Below are 17,813 nucleotides of genomic sequence, written 5' to 3'. Positions count from 1 at the left end.
TGTATGATTTCTTAACTTGCATTACTATGCTACATAGGTACTCGTACAGAGTCGTACTAGGTACCACTACCCTACTATATTGGATAATTACTCATGGTAGGGTAGGGTAAAGGTATACACGTCACTATACACGGTATACATAGAAGTATTATTAAATTATAAGTGATTTTTAAATGATTATTTGCAAGTAAACTTTACACAATCATGGACGAAACGCAATAGATGTTCAATCAATGAACGCAGCTGACTCTCTCCGATTCTCTTCTCCCGTGAAGATTCTGCGGAGAGGAGCGCAGCCGTGGCGAACAAATGATCCATGGTATATCACGGAGAATTTAGAGTTTCCGGAATGTCGGAAATATGAGGAGTATACTAATTTTTGGCTTTGCAGTACATATCGATTGCAATTTTGAAATTACCATTAAGTGGGGCAAGTGCATCATATTGTTTGGGTTTTATCTTAATTTAGTCTGATTTCAGACAATCAACGCATATGTTCCTCACCCTATTGAAGACATTGAATGTCAAGTTAAATGGTGAAATTCATCAACAATGCACTGCAAATGATAATACAGCACATTATGACATGGATGTGGCGGTTCATCAACGAGGAATTAAACCATACGATAAGGTGATTATTACACAACTAAAAGTCTTGATTTGGCAGCATTGGAAACTTATAAGATTTTATCGGCTTCGAGACAAAACTTGTAGGAATTAGCGTCAATAGTTGGTAAACATAAACAGTTGATATTGATGGCCGTGCATTTCGTAAGAGCATCAATGGGGTATCGAATATATATATTGAGGTTTGTGCGAATATATACCAGGTCTACGAGTGGAGGCTCGCAATATCTTGATAGTTTTCTTGAAGCATTGCATTGCAAATAAATTTCTGCAAACACTACGTTGACGTCATCACATTCTAACGTATAAAGTATCAAGAAACAATTCGAAAAGTGCCCGGTTTTAAATGATATTAAAGCTGCACAAGGGGCATAATTTGGTATCATACATAAGCATCGATCAAAACCATGAGGTGTTTTTAGATCTCACCCCAAAGGGTGAGCCATCGTTAATATACACAATTCTCGTTTAACAGGGAGACATCATGAAATATGGCTAGACATTCGCAAGGAAGGGTAAGGGCTAGGAAGCCATTGTGTATAATAACCACCGAGTGGTGGCATGTTTATGATCAGCATCGAAATAGTCGCTCTAGCTATGGATCTCTAGATTTTACATTATATAACTAATGGTTGGACACGCTGATTGTCTAGGGTTGGCACATAAATAATGCGAATAGATGAAGACGCTTATAAACTAAAATTATATATCACCAAAAGATTAATCCCTGGAGAAGGGAAGAGTAGCACCGATGCTCGCAAAATGTCAACACGGAGCAGACTGAGGCTTGGGCGGGTATAGCGCGCCGAGCGAGGCTTGTAAAAACACACCACGTTTTTGAGGTGGACTATGTTGTAGTATTTGTGGAGATAAGAGTAGTATAGTATTGTCGTTACGGCGCTGAATAAATAGGTCTATGGACATACCTGCTGTACTTTTATCAGGTCCGTAAGGGGCTTAGCATTTCAAGACTGCTAGGTGTAAGCCGATCTGACGAACACCCTAGAGCGACGTCCCACATTACAAGGACGCTTCACACTCGCTTACAATGACTACAACTTCATTTCCATATCCTCGTCACGTGCTTCAGGTCTAAAAACACAAACAAAACCAGACACCGCGAACGTGGGGGTCCCAGGCACCGCGCACGTGGGGGTCCCAGGCACCGTGCACGTGGGGTTACATTATACCCGCATAGCCAGTACACGGGCATAGCCATAGCTACATTATACCCGCATAGCCAGTACACGGGCATAGCCATAGCTACATTATACCAGCATAGCCAGTACACGGGCATAGCCATGGTTACCTTACATCCGTGTACAGGCAGCAAAAATGAGCACTTGATAAAGTTGGTGGGTGGCTGGATGAGTTGGTCATTACTGACCAGCTGCTATTGGCCAGCTGAGGAAAGGTTTTCAGAATTAATGGCAAGAGTTGAGATGGCTGAGTTGAAATGATGCTTAGAAATTGGATGCCACTTATGACGGATTATTTTTGAAGTACTTCACGCATCACCATTCAGGCCTCGAGAAATAACAATAATATATTTCTTGAGAATCTATGGATGTTCCAAGCACTGCCAGTTGAAACAAAGAAGTGCAATACTTACTTATAATCTAGCTTACAGGTACAAATGACACACCACTGGGACAAGCTAGAAAAAGGATGCAAACAAAAGCAGCCAACACACCTCCTCATCAAGCGCAACAAGGATCTGCTTGCGCTGGATGGCATTTAAGCCAACATAGCCTGGCTCAACACCACCATCATGGAGGATTGTGTAGATGAAGGTAGGCTGGTCTGATGCTGTGATGCACACATACCTGCCAGCATCATCAATATTATGAGATGCACACATACCTGCCAGCATCATCAATATTATGAGATGCACACNTTGATAGTTCAACTGAATTATAAAATAGATCGTTTCTATTGATGACTGGCAACATATCTGCTGTGGTGACATCGCCATTAGCTGTGAAAATTCTGCAATATCAAGAATTTGCAACAGGCAAAACATGACCAAATCCGAGATGCTGACGCTTATTATATTAAAGTAAACAACATTGCTCCCAAACAATATTGTATGTGGCGGCAACAGCGGTCTGACCAATAGCTAAAAGATCAAGATGAACGGCGTCTGGTCTGAGATGCATATGGTATATTTCCAGTAAAGGATTCTTCCTTGCCAACTCTTCCTTCAAGTCTGGAAGAGTTGTCAAAGGTTGGAATATTGAATTTGAATCTCTTGAGAAGTGATGCACGAGTGCTGGTGACACTGAGAAGCCCAGCACGCGGTGAACATGAGATGCATTGAATACCGCGAAGATTTTGTATTTTCTGAGTGGTATCAGCGTGTATTATTTGGCCATTACCTCTTTCGCCTATTCTGAACATCACAAAATTTCACAGCTTGCTACGGGTCTCAAACCAGCAACTCACTGCTCCAGTATCCGGTGTTAAACCACCCGGCCACCTCACCGATCTTGACCAGAACTGTTACAGGAAGCTAGAATCAAACCCACAACTCACTGCTACAATAGTATTAGTTACAATATATAAAGTTAATTAGAACAATGCCTTTTCACAAACAAATAAAAACGCTATTTTGTGGTAGGAAAATTGCTTACAAGGTTATTGATACAATAAGGATTCACCAATTTAAATTTATGACACAATTAGGATCTAGACGAAATGGAGAATAACAGTTTACATTATGAATACAATCAGGGCTTGAAAGAAACTAAATGACAGTTGGCATTTTGGACACAAGTTGGATTGAAAAGAAATGGAGGAAGGCATTGAACATTAAGTGGGATTTAGAGGAGCTGGAAAAATTTTTAAATTTTATTTTAAATTACCTAGAATAGTTATAGCTGGAATATATACTCAGTAAATTGAGAATGTTATGAAGAATCTCTACAGCATCTGTTGTACTGTACTAGGTAAATACTGCATTATACTACAGCATCTGCTGTATATACTGTACTAGGTAAACACTGCATTATACTACAGCATCTGTTGTACTGTACTAGGTAAACACTGCATTATACTACAGCATCTGTTGTACTGTACTAGGTAAACACTGCACTGTATTTACCCAGAAGTTTCTTGCAAATTCCAGCACAATACTGAACTCAACTGGAGCATTTGTAGTCAAATTTATGACGGACAAAACTTGAACAATTCCACATTAGATTCTCCTTGTCTATTAAGTAAGTATGGTTTAGAATATTGAATATTAACCAAGCAACGTGACACAGAGATGCAGCTGCAAATAAAAAATATGACCTAATAATAAACTTATTAGTCCTGGACATACACATGCAGCGGTTATATAAAAAATTACTTACAAAAATATTATATTTTAAAAATATTAGTGCTTACACAGAGATGCTTTTAATAAAAAACATACAACCTTAAATAAAAGCAAGGCCAAATAATAGGCATATTAGTTCTAGACACAGAAATTAAGTTAAAGATACACAGAGCTTCAAATGAAATACAAGGCCTAATAATAAGCAGGTTAGTCAGAGACATGGAACTGCAGCTTCCAGTAAAAAACATGGCTTAATATAGATGTTAGTTTTAGATCTTGAAACACAGTTGAAAAAATTCATGGCTTTAAATAATAAACCACGGCGCAATAATGATAGGTAATATTACATTCTTTATTCTCTTCTTAACCAAATATATTTTGAGTATGTAAATAACCACCCCCCACAATAATTGCATTATTATCTGCTTGAGAATATAAAAAATTACTACGAAGCAATTTGAATACCTAAAAATAAATTTATTTACGTCAATATACTTGCATACTGAACATAATTTCATATTTTTGCAGGAGGCTGCTACACATGCTGTAAATTTTACAAGCGCATACAAAAATCATAAAATTAAAGAAGTTGGCAGTGTAAAAGAAACTGAAAAAGTTAACATTTGCAATAAACATACCACCTACACGAAGAAGTAGAATCTATGATTAAACAAGATGACTTGGACCTTTTTGACAATAAGAAATGAACCTGTAACTCAAGAACTTCTTGCTTTAGAGAAATTGTGTTGATGGCTCATAAAATACCACGAGATCACCTACAATGGTAACATAGAGATTTATTTTATATGTTTACTATATGATTATTTGCATCACAAAAAGGTAAGCGCTGAAAATGGTCCAAGTCACCCATGGCAGTCAAGTTAGAATTCCCCCACATTCACCCTGTGAAAGTTTAGCTCATTCTCTCCAGGGCAACTTTACAGATGTCTACGAATACAATCTGGTGGAAGCAAGCATTTCAGTTGCATCATTGTTGTACTAGTAATAAAAATCCCAGATACAGAGAGTATAACTAAATGAAGTACGTCATAGAACTAGTGAGCAGTCAAAAATTTCATTATTGATTAATTTACTGATTAATTATTATTACAATTGTCACAATTGCATTAATCACTTCCTGCTCATAGGCATTCTGGTTCACTAATCCACAACATGGATATCATTTAATAAAATAAGCACTGCCTTCAAGCACTTGTTTTTAATGTAGAAAGGTTAAAAACAATGGATGAACTACTCCTTTAAAGTAAATGATATTAATAAATAAAGTGCCTAAACATCTCACAAATGTTTGCTAGGATAAGGTAATTGGGTTCGTCTTGGAACACAAGACTGTGGCTGACGCAATATCTGTTGTCCGTGGAGATGACATGAACCAGCTCAGATCTTGAGGAACATTAAAGCAAAAAAGCACATATTATTTACAACACTTATCCTTAACTTTACTTTTTGTTGTTTGTTTGTCTACTACAAATCTTATAATCCATATTTGGCACACTTCTACAGGTCCAATCAATCGTAAACTTTGCACACTTGCATAAAGTTGGAGACAATGCATGAATCAATTGACAGAATAAATAATTTAACAAATTTAATTTTTTTCTAATATTGAAGAAAAATTTTATAAAATAATTTTTTTTTCAAACATTTTAACATAAAATAAGAAATTCATAGTACATGTGTAACATAAAAAATTACATAGTACATGTGGTCTCTAAAAGTAATTTTTGAATGCATATTATTATGAGATGAAATCTCATGTATTTTATCATCAGTACAATATCTTAGACATATTATCTTCCAACTCCAGGAGTAGGTGTTATCTCTAGCTGAAGATTGGGTAACTTAAATGCAAAGTTAAATATGTAATCCTAAAATTTACATCAAGAAATCATTATCACAAACCTCAACTAAATTCAACCTGGTAAATGATATTTCAATCTGGCAACTTTAAATAAGTAGCCTACAAGTGGACGCTACTATTGTTGCCACTAAGAAGTTTATTACTGGAGAGGCCCTTCCCCCAACTGAGTAATGAAAATGATCATGTACTTGATTTCAAATAATCTTGAAAATTTCAATGTATTGAACTACGTACCGATTATAAGAGCAGAATAATTGATCTGCTTCACTCACATTTTCTCATCTAAATAAGATTCTATTTAAAATTAAAAATTCCAGCACAAAATGAGAAGGCCGACCAGATTACAGAGCATCAAGACCTTGATTTCTTGCCATGGAAGGTGCATAGTTTGCAAGTCTCATTCAAATTTTGATTGTGGCATGAAAACTCAATATGGAATACTTCAACCAAATAACTGCTATAAATCAGTACACATTTCATCTGATATTTACCAGCTGCAACCTTTACACACAAACTGAATTTTACCAAACCCCTCAACAAAGCTTAGGTTGGGTTGTCAGCAGACATAGTAGCACTACTTGTACTATTAGATTTTTCATAATCCAGAACATGTTTTGATTTCAGGTGCTTTGTCAGATGACATTTCCTACCAGCAACATAATCACAAAACTCACATGGGAATCCTTTCCCTAAACCATGTTTAGAAAACATGTGGCTATCAAGGCCATATTTTCTACAGTTGACATAATCACACAGCTTGCATTGAAATCCTTTACCCAGCCCGTGCTTAGAAAACAAGTGCTCATTCAAACGAGGTTCATCACGTGCAGAATAATCACATAGCTTGCATTTCAAGCCTCCCAAACCATGCTTTGAAAAAACGTGCCTGCTGAGGCGATCTTTACTACCAGCAGCATAATCACACAACTTGCATTTGAATCCTTTCCCCAAACCGTGTTTAGAATACAAATGATTTCGGAAATTTTGTATTTGAGCAGTAACATGGTCACACAGATCACATTTATATCCTTGCCCCAAACCATGTTCTACAAACAGGTGACGTTCTAAGTTTTGTTTTCGAGCAGTAACATAGTCACACAGATCACATTTTACACTCTTCCCTAAACCATGTTTGGAGAACATGTGTACATTGAGTTGTGTTTGTATGTCAGTTACATAGTCGCATATATTGCATTTTAATCCTTCCCCCAAACCATGTTTTGCAAACAGGTGACGTTGGAAACTTTCTTTTCGAGCTGTTACATAGTCACACAGATCACATTTAACACTCTTCCCTACACCATGTTTAGAAAACATGTGTACTTTGAGTTGTGTTTGTCTACCAATTACATAGTCGCATAAATTGCATTTGAATCCTTCCCCCAAACCATGTTTTGCAAACAGGTGACGTTGGAAATTGTCTTTTCGAGTAGTAACATAGTCACACAGATCACATTTTACTCTCTTCCCTAAACCATGTTTAGAGAACATATGTACTTTGAATTGTCTTTGTTCGCCAGTTACATAGTCGCATAAATTGCATTTGAATCCTTCCCCCAAACCATGTTTTGCAAACAAGTGCCTATGGAGAATTTGATTCTTAGCTGTTACATAGTTGCATAACTTGCATTTAAATCCAGATCCAAAATCATTCTTGTTTAACTGGAGGGCATTAAAAGGAACTTCAGAATGGGATGAATCAGTCAATGAGGAAACTTTATGCAATTCCTCTGCTAACCTTCCATTGTCTTTGTTGGACAAGTTTGACTCAAAAGACTTAAACTCAGCCACAGGCTGATCAAAGAGAACTTCCTGGACTAAAGCTGCTCTATTGGACACTGGATAAATATTTTTCTCAGCAACAGAAATATTTTTTTCCTTGTTTTCAGGAGAAACTGCCATCCACTCATCCTGTCCAATGTTGCTCTGGGCATTGCAAGGCAAGACATCCTGGAGATGGAGAGCAGATTCTTGTGAGCAATTCTTTCAAATCAGGCAATGAACTCAAGTCATGAAATTATTGCAGTGTTCAAACTTATATTAGATAAAATTATCATTGTCTTCTACTCTTTTTTATGTAGACAGAATTCAAAAAAAGCTTGAATTATATTAATTTTGTACATTAGAACATTTCTGATAAAAGCAAAAATCATCTTGGCAATAGTAATAGATACCTATGATATCATATCACAGAACTTCTGTCAATGCAAGACCATAAAAATGTCTCAAGTCTTGTCTGATGTATATACATCTCTTACAAAACAATGACATTTTGGATACCTGATACGAGGATTATATAAAAAGAATTCATCTGGAAAATAAACAGAAAGAAAGTGTGAATTCATATACATTCCGAACATAGAAAAACCTACCCAACTCTAATTCAAATGAGAAATGTATTAAAAATAGGAGCTGAAGAGATGAAATTTCACAGTACAGCCAATGCAGACAGATCATCAGCTATCATCAGCATTTGAATTGCTCAGCAATTTATTTGTACTGAGAAACCAGCTCTACCAACCTGCTTATGAGGCACTGCAGCAGTGTACTGTGAGGCGCTGGTGCAGGCCTCGTGAGCCTCAACTTGAACCTCTTTCTTGCATGGCTTGCAAGATGAGGGAAGTGGAGTTTGCTGGTCAGCACATCAAGAGCAGGGACATTAGTTACCATGCGTGGATTTGGTAGAAATTAATAAATTAAAAAGGTCCAGAAAATGGCCTAACTCAAAAAGATTTATACCATGGATAATAAATTAAAATATTCAACACAAGATTCACAGAATAACACAATCACAATGTGAATCAAATACCTTTATTTAATAACATTTATTAGCAATTCATGAATAGTTATTTATAATAAAAAATTCCTTATAAGGTTGTCCATAAGCTTATTTCTGTGTGAGCTTTTGCTTACTGTAAAAATATGTTACATCCAAATTCTGTTTGAGATAATAATTTAGCACATTCATGCAAGTATTGAGTGAAATTAAATTACAAGCTTACAAATCTTGTTAAAAATATCACCTCATATTCTTCACTGCAAAGTGGTTCATCCTTCACAGTTATGTCCTCTCCCTCATCTTCAGGCTCCTCTTTGATGTAAACTGTCATGATGGAGGGTAGGGATGAGCTGCTGCCCTCCATTGCTGGATGGAATTTACAGAAATAATTAGCATTAGGCTACTTGCAGCTAAGAAAATCGCATAATACTGGACTTAAGCCATCATTACTGCCTCCTAAACCCTTCAGCCAGCAAGTTACTATTATATGATCACTTAAAATTGCCTCCCAAACGATCCCACCACAGCCTCCAGTTTGTGGTTGAGGCTACAGTATACCCATCAGGCAATGTTAGGCTGAAGCAATGTTGAAACAATGCACTTCGGGACATTGAAATCCCATCAATTTTTAGTTTTGAATGAGAAGTGAATCAACATCATTTTTTTCAATCTTGCATTAACAATTGCCTGAATACTGTGACATTCATGATGGAACATGTTAACCTGATATGTACATTTTACAAGTGTTTTTTTAACATTGGAATTCAATGCAATTTCAACATTGAAACAATAGCAAAATGTATGATGTTGAAAAAAATAACGTTGATTCACTTTTTATTCTAGACTAACATTCAATGATATTACAAAATTTTAAAGTATGTTGTTTCAATGTTGATTTAGCCTGACATTGACTGCTGGATCAGGCCTCTGCTTATCACTAGTCATTATCTGATCACCACTCCACATGAACATTTAGACTTGGACTGCTGCTATTCATATCTTTAAAAGATGGAAATAGTAATATCTATTCAATCAATGAAAGTAACTTGATAATATTGAATTACATTAAGGCTAAGTAGCTACTCTATACATTTGAATGATTGAATACCAGTATATAACATTTTTCAGCATATTGACCTTATTAAATAAATTTTTCAACTGCAATTTACTGTTTCAATATGTGAAATTCATAGGAGCAAATATATCTAATAATTGGATATTTGAAAGCTGAAAGTTGTCATCGCCAACTTACTTTCAAAACTGCTAAGGGATTTGGTTCAACAATGAAATGAACAATAAATCATGAATGTCAACAAAATATAACATCTTTCAGATTCACAAATAAACTAGGCTTGCAAGCACTAGTTGTGAAGCATACCTTCAGGCTTGACTTTGCACACGTCAGTTGCTGCTTGAATGAGACTCTGCTCAGGGCACCAGCCACTCCTGACTGCAGCATCAGAGAGCTGGTGCAGAACAACTCTGCACTCTTTTAAACTGTATGCCATGAGATTAATGTGGGGGTATATTAGTATGAGGTTTGCTGGGACGCACTGGAAGCAATAAGATATCCAGCAATAACCAACTTAAACCAAGCAGGAAGAGTATCTGTAAGCAATTCAAGATCAAATAAGTATCATCAACCAGGGTAATAAGGGACTGTTTTGAGCGTTTTTGTTAATAGCCTCTTACCATGAAACATTTCACAAATGAGTTCGGCTCATTTTGAAGATTTTTGCAAGGGCTACCGTATTGTATGGCATATATAAAAAAAATTCATATGCTATTGGTAAGGTGCCAGACAGAAAATAAAAGCCTCCCAAATTACCCTTTGGAATGGGGTAATTAGGGACGATTGAAATAAAACTTAATTTTAAAATGTTTGAAGCATGCAGTGTACTACTCATCCATTATTTACAGTATTCCGAAGTCCTACTCTTCTTTTGTAGATAGTGTAGAAGTAGAATAAATGACATTTTATGTGATTTGTAATTGTTTTTCCTTTATTGATATGATATTACCATATCCATACATTACTGCATTATTGATGCAATATTACCGTATCCATGGACATGTCATTGAGCATTGACAACCTTGTCCACTGTAAGCTTCATAACAGCAGCCATATAGCATTTCCTCTTTATCTGTAAGCTTACAGGACTAGGCTTTTAATTTTACACAATTTTAATTAGGTCAAGTAAACTATAACAAGAAAAAGATCATTAAAAACATACGTGGAACAAAATGAATATTTTAGTGACATCCATCATATTTTTTGGAGAAAAAAAATCATAGTTTAGGTTAATTACTTTTCATTCTATGTTGCCCAGTGCACAATCCTATTAGTATAGTATAGTATCTTTGGCATTGAAGAATAGGTCTGGATAGGCCTGTCGCAGATACTTGTACTTTTCTTGACTAGACTGGCCTTTTGATCAAATCTTTTCAATGGACAGTAGATTTAAAATCGCTTCTAGATATCAGTTGTTCCATAGGATATGAGGCATTTCAAGGCAAAACATATGCTACTGCATGGCCTTGTCTAGTCTGTTGTTGAACGCGTTCATACTTGGAGCATCAACAATATCTTCACGGAGGCTGTTCCACATGTCGGTGACTCGAAGCGAGAAGAAATTTTGTCGTGTGGATAAGTTGCACCGCAGTTTTTTTAGTTTATAGCTGTAGCCCCTGGTGTTGGTTCTTGTTTCAAATACTAGTAATCCTGGGACCTTGTACAAACCATGAGTATACTTGTATACTTCAATGATGTCACCATGCAGGCAACAATAACGGAGACTGGGAAGCTTCATAATCTTCAATCTTTCTTCATAAGACTCCTGCTGCACCTATTGGTGACATATTGTCACCTATTGGTGACAATCAATGCACAATTTTGTGACTGTCTCTTANCCTGTCTCTTATACACATCTAGATGTGTATAAGAGACAGGGTCTATACTCTAGCTTTACTCACCATAAATTGTTGGCTCCTGCCTCTCATAGTTTTGATGTAATTTAAAAAAAGTGATGGTCTTTGTTACCCCAGCTCTTGGGGTTTCTTTGACCGGGTGGTAAAATCAATTTTATTTTTTGGTAAAATAACTCCAAATAACTCTAGGTTGTGGTACATTGTAGTAGAACTCTTCTAGTTACATATGCAAAAGACAGATTTTAGGAAAGTGTCATAGTTTGCAAATGGGGGGCGCCGCCGCCCAGTTGGCGAAATGTGACCACCTAATGGCAGCCGTGATGAGGTAACATAGACCGGTTTGGAAATTAAGTTGAAATTACCATATATAAGATACTGAAGAGTCTGAAACATAAAGAAAAAAACATTATTAGGTGTATCAAACATAAAATATGTTATATAGGTACCTATGGTAATTTTAACTTAATTTCCAAGCCGGTCAATGTTACCCCGTCATGGCTGCCATCAGGTGGTCAAAGTTCCCCCATTGGGGCGGCGCCCCCCATTTGCAAACTATGACACTTTCCTAAAATTTGTCTTTTGCATATGTAACTAGAGAAGTTCTACTACAATGCACCAAAACCTGGAGTTATTTTACTAAAAAATAAAAAAATTGAAGGGGGTACTCCGACAGGCTTTAAATAATAGCTCTTTTTCATGGGTCACATTATTAATTTTTTAACCTATTAGATATGCAAACTTTTTAAATCTTTCTATTGTGTTACATAGCCTCAGTATTAGGCCTTTGATGGCCATTGACAAAATTTTTCTATGTCAAATCGTTTTTGAGTTTTGGGGGTTTTTGTTAAAAAACGAAAAGTGGTCAAAGTTACCCCGCCGGTCAAAGTAACCCCATTTTACGGTACTGTAGAAATCTATCTCCTAGGATTTTCAATCTACAATGTTGAGATGCATGTCATTCAATGCGTAAAGACCATATCTTTTGATTGGTTGGAGCTTTTATGAAATTTGAATCTTTGTGGGTGGGGGGTGGCATTTTTCGTAAATTGTTTGATAAATTTTTTATTTCCCTCTTTTTCCCCCTCCTTTTTTCCAAAATATTTTCAAAACTATAACAAAATTGGAAAACATCTACAAACAACCGCTATATATTTTCTTCGCAAACCGAATGGTATATCTCTCATTGCTGTAGCTCAAAAACTCTAGGTGATCGGTTTGCAGTGACAATAAGTGCAAATATTCAGGAGAGCCAAAAAAGCCCCCAAGTGCCTGCGGCGTGCTATATATAGGCCTTTTTGGTAGCAAGGATACCAGGCAAGGCATTACTTTAGCTAGAATTAAGTCACAGATGCAGAGAATGACTGCATGAGCACCTTCCATCATGACAGCTACAGGGTGACTGAACTGCTGAGTCCACAGACGTTAGTCTTATGTGTCTGGCTGGTAATTTTCCCCAAAAGAAAATGTTGAAGAGCTCCACGACACCTAACCCTTTTGTGATCTGTTGTAAACGCATAAATCAGCATACAATGATGGTTTTGGTACCGTTGGATAGGTCAGAATGTCAGCTTTAAAAAATACTTTAAAAAAACTTTTTAAAAAACCACGTTATTCTTGTGGACAAAAAAGTAGAAAATAAATTATGGCTCGCCCCAAAAAATGTGGGTCGGGCAGATTTATGATTAAAGCGAAAAGCACACAACACATGAATTTTGGAAATTTGATGGTGAACGTACAGCCCGACCCACGTTTTTTGGGGCGAGCCACAATTTATTTTCTACTTTTTAGTCCACAAGAAAAACGTGGATTTTTAAAAAGTTTTTTTAAGTATTTTATTTTCTCCTTTTTAGTCCGTTGCTACACGTGAAAAACGTTGTTGCGAGCCAATTTACTTGCCCTGACGTATGTATCGATGATACGCAGCGTAAGCGCTGTCTCTTATACACATCTAGATGTGTATAAGAGACAGGTACCTAGTTAGCCTGCACATACGTCTGAGGACAATATTAAAATAAAATAGAATTTCATAATTCGAAAAATATAAACAATGTTTGTCAAATAATAATCTAGACTTTCCTCAAAGTGCAACACTGAACTGAAATGCGGATCGTAACCGATTTATTCACTTGGCATCACTTTGTTACTTAGAGCACATTAAACTGGGGTAAGAATCTAATAATAATAAGATTTGTTTATTTTTGTATCCTCTTTGTGTTGTGAGGTGTTGCTATTGTAATGACAAATATGTAACTATTGTCTCATATCAAAACAAGATCTGCCATGTGGCAGCTGTGTGAGTAAAACCTTAAGTTGATAAGAAATATTCCTGTGAGATATAAAATGTAATAGTCATGTTGTCAGCTGCTACGACCTATGATATGTATGTGTTCTGTGTACTGATTTATGTAACGTTGGCAGGTATTTGGTCTGAGCTACTCTTCTAGTGGCATCCCTCAAATGTCAAGATCTAAGAAAGAAACTTGAAAAGCATCTCTCCTTGTTTGAAACACCCTCCTGATACCCTTAAAGTTTTGTGGATGTCATTCTAGAATCTGTTCATGAACTTTGAGGCTAGAATAGTGAGGTCCCACAGCCTGTCTCTTATACACATCTAGATGTGTATAAGAGACAGTTCTAGTGTTGGTCAGATTTCGACGTTGATATGACGTTTAATTTTGGTTGTTCAACATTTCAACCTGAAATCAACCAATAATCAACGTTGTTTCAACGTCAGATGCCTGCTGGGTATCTCCATAATTCCATGTTGAATTAAAATTACCCATAGAAGGTTCACATACAGATGCCAGCACCAGCAGCGGCAATCAAATGAACTACTTTATTGTTTAGTATGTTGACTAATAATATAATAATATTGTATTCTGTTTAGGTCTAGTCTCTTAAAGTGTTCCAGCAACATATTTTCCATTACTAATTATTTAAATGTATTAATTTGTGGTGCAGTATGATATTGAATTGTTTGAATTCTAAACAAAGCCGCGGCACGCCCACATTCAAATGCCAACACCAGCAGTGGCAATCAAAGGAACTACGTTATTGTTTAGTATGTTTACTATAATAATAATAATATAGTATTCTGCTTAGGCACAGTCTCTCAAAATGTTCCAGCAACATATTTTCCATTACTGATTATTTAAATTTATCTTTTGTGGTGCAGCGAAATATTGCATTGTTTGATATCACAGTCAATGTACCACGTGTTCTTGTGTTATTGTGTGACGTCACCGCAGTCCGCAGGCCCGCCCAGCCAGCCAGCAGCCATATGTAAACAAATCCACAGCAGTGAAGATGGAAAGTGAAACGGTTTTGCATTGCGATCGATGGTTATTTGTGAATAACATTTTCAATTTTGATATTGTAACATATTTCCGATTGTGAAATAATTTTGATTGTGATATTGACACTTGACAGTAGTGTCAACATTCGAACATTAAAGTTCTAACATCATGAGTTATGAGGTAAAAGTGAAAGGACTGAGCAGAGCTGGAAACATGGCTGAGGCTTAATCAATGTCATTGTCATTTTTTACATCATTGATATCATTCTGGAACCAACATAAGTAACTAAGGAATTTCCCAGTTCAAATATTTATTGATTTATTTATATCAATTTCGAAACTCCACATATTTCTAGAGGGAGTTGTAATGAGACCATGGGGTCAAACTGTTGAGTTTAGACCATTGCAATTTGCAACTTGCAAGAGGGGACCAAGGGCCCAGGGCATGGGGCCTTGCAAAGGGTTACAACTGCCGCACGGCGGTGGACCGCCACAAGTACCTACCTCTCTTTATAGAATTTCACTATGAACTGTCTTAGACTCATCCCAACGGATTTCCAGACAAGCTTCACTGCATCCTGATCCATCCAATGTACCAGAAACCTTATCCTTATTTTGTGCGCTTGCAGTCTTGAGTCTTTCAGATTTTCAACTATTTTCTAAATAGTAGGCCAAAGACTGGTGAACATCTAAAATGCAATAATTTCAATCCAAATGTGTCAGCAAGATCTTCTGAAAGAGTAAACTTTGCTGCTGATGCATTGCCAATGCCAAAAATGATGATCTTGTAATTTTCACCCACTTTCTGCACCCTGGCCAGTGTGCAACTTTTTTGCAAGTGAAATTTTTTAATACTGAAATTTTTTTTTGCTACAGACCTTAGCAGAAATACATATTAAATATCTCACTTTTCACACTGTTTTCAGGGATTTTTCAGATGTATGATTTCTTAACTTGCAGTCTTGCATTATGTTACTGTTACATAGAAACTAGAAAGGATCATTACTCATGGTATTGGTAAAAGTATACATCGTATACATAGAAGTATAATTCAATTGCAAGTTCACTTTACACAATCAAGGACGAAACGCACTAGACGTTCAATCAATGAATGCAGCTGACTCTCTCCGACTCTCCCGTGAAGATTCCGCGTAGAGGAGCGCAGCCGTGGCGAATAAATGATCCATGAATGATCATGATATATCACGGAGAATTTAGCGTTTCCGGAATGATGGAAACGAGGATTATACTAATTTTTACCTGTGTAGTACATTTCGATTGCCATTTCGAAAATAGTATAAATTGGGGTTCGTGCACCATATTGTTTGGGTTTTATCTTAATTTGGTCTGATTTCAGGCAATCAACGCATATGTCCTACAACCTATTGAAGACATTGAATGCTAAGTTATGATATGGGGAAATTCATCAACAATTCACTGCAAATGATAATAAAACACATTATGACACGGATGTGGTGGTCCATCAACGAGGAATTAAACCATACGACAAGGTGATTATTACACAACTAAAAGTCTTGATTTGGCAGCATTGGAAACTTATAATATTTTATCGACTTCGAGACAAAACTTGCAGGAATTAGCGTCAATAGTTGGTAAACATGAACAGTTGATATTGATGGCCGTGCATTTCGTAAAAGCATCAATGGGGTATCGAATATATTGAGGTAAGTGCGAATTTATACCAGGTCTACGAGTAGAGGCTGGCAATATCTTGATAGTTGTCTTGAAGCATTGCATTGTAAATAAATTGCTGCAATCACTACGTTGACGTCATCACATTCTAACGTATAAACTATCAAGAAACAATTCGAAAACTACCCAGTTTAAAATGATATTAAAGCTGCACAAGGGGCATAATTTGGTATCATACATAAGCATCGATCAAAACCATGAGGTGTTTTTAGATCTCACCCCAAAGAGTAAGCCATCGTTAATATACACAATTCTCGTTTAACAGGGAGACATCATGAAATATGGCTAGACATTCGTAAGGAAGCGATGAGGGCAAGGAAGCCATTGTGTATAATAACCACCGAGTGGTGGCATGTTTATGATCAGCATCGAAATAGTCGTTTTAGCTATGGATCTCTAGATTTTACATGATATAACTAATGGTTGGCCAGGCTGATTGTTTAGGGTTGAAACATAAATAATGCAAATAGATAAAGACGCTTAAAACTGAAATAACATATCACCAAAAGATTAATCCAGGCTGGAGAAGGTAAGAGTATCACCGATGCTCGCAAAATGTCAACACGGAGCAAACTGAGGCTTGGGCGGGTATAGCGCGCCGAGCGAGGCTTGTAAAAACACACCACGTTTTTGAGGTGGACTGTGTTGTAGTATTTGTGGAGATAAGAGTAGTATAGTAGTGTGATTACGGCGCTGAAGAAATAGGCCTATGGACATACCTGCTGGACTTTTATCAGGTCCGCAAGGGGCTTAAATTTTCACGACTGCAAGGTGTAAGCTGATCTGACGAACACCCTAGAGCGACGTCCCACATTACAAGGACGCTTCACACTCGCTTACAGAGACTAAAACTTCACTTCCATATCCTCGTCACGTGCTTCAGTTCTAAAAACATATAAACAAAACCAGGCATGCGCACGTGGGGGTCCCTGGCACCGCACACGTGGGGGTCCCAGGCACCGCGCACGTAGGGGTCCCAGGCACCGCGCACGTGGGGTCCCAGACACCGTGCACGTGGGGGTCCCAGGCACCGCGCACGTGGGGTCCCAGGCACCGCGCACGTGGGGGTCCCAGGCACCGCGAACGTGGGGGTCCCAGGCACCGTGCACGTGGGGGTCCCAGGCACCGCGAACGTGGGGGTCCCAGGCACCGCGCACGTGGGGGTCCCAGGCACCGCGCACGTGGGGGTCCCAGGCACCGCGCACGTGGGGGTCCCAGGCACCGCGCACGTGGGGGTCCCAGGCACCGGTCTCTTATACACATCTAG

At 37.5% G+C, this 17,813-nt stretch overlaps 1 protein-coding gene and 1 long non-coding RNA gene across 3 annotated transcripts; one reads left to right on the top strand and one right to left on the bottom strand.

The window, feature by feature from the left end:
• Nucleotides 1-5,683: 5,683 nt before the first annotated feature.
• LOC108669886 (zinc finger protein 335-like) lies at nucleotides 5,684-15,734 on the bottom strand. 2 transcript variants are annotated; one of them, XM_047884932.1, is made up of 4 exons: nucleotides 15,712-15,734; nucleotides 8,855-8,976; nucleotides 8,353-8,463; nucleotides 5,684-7,781 (listed from the first exon to the last, which is right to left on the bottom strand). In XM_047884932.1, exons 2-4 carry the CDS (start codon nucleotides 8,972-8,974, stop codon nucleotides 6,375-6,377), a joined length of 1,638 nt encoding a protein of 545 aa, XP_047740888.1. In that variant the 5' UTR covers nucleotides 8,975-8,976; nucleotides 15,712-15,734; the 3' UTR covers nucleotides 5,684-6,374. The 2 variants fall into 2 exon arrangements, with proteins under 2 accessions (XP_047740888.1, XP_018012809.1); XM_018157320.2 differs by lacking the exon at nucleotides 15,712-15,734 and adding an exon at nucleotides 9,989-10,238.
• Nucleotides 13,623-14,030, top strand: LOC108669888. Its single transcript, XR_001930689.2, has 2 exons — nucleotides 13,623-13,702; nucleotides 13,957-14,030. It is a non-coding gene; the product is annotated as an uncharacterized LOC108669888 (long non-coding RNA).
• Nucleotides 15,735-17,813: the final 2,079 nt, after the last annotated feature.

This window comes from Hyalella azteca, unplaced genomic scaffold, assembly GCF_000764305.2.
Source record: "Hyalella azteca isolate HAZT.00-mixed unplaced genomic scaffold, Hazt_2.0.2 contig16543, whole genome shotgun sequence".
In the NCBI taxonomy this organism is placed as follows: Eukaryota; Metazoa; Arthropoda; class Malacostraca; order Amphipoda; family Hyalellidae; genus Hyalella; species Hyalella azteca.
Note: the sequence above shows the minus strand (reverse complement) of the source record. Positions and strands in the feature narration are given on the sequence as shown.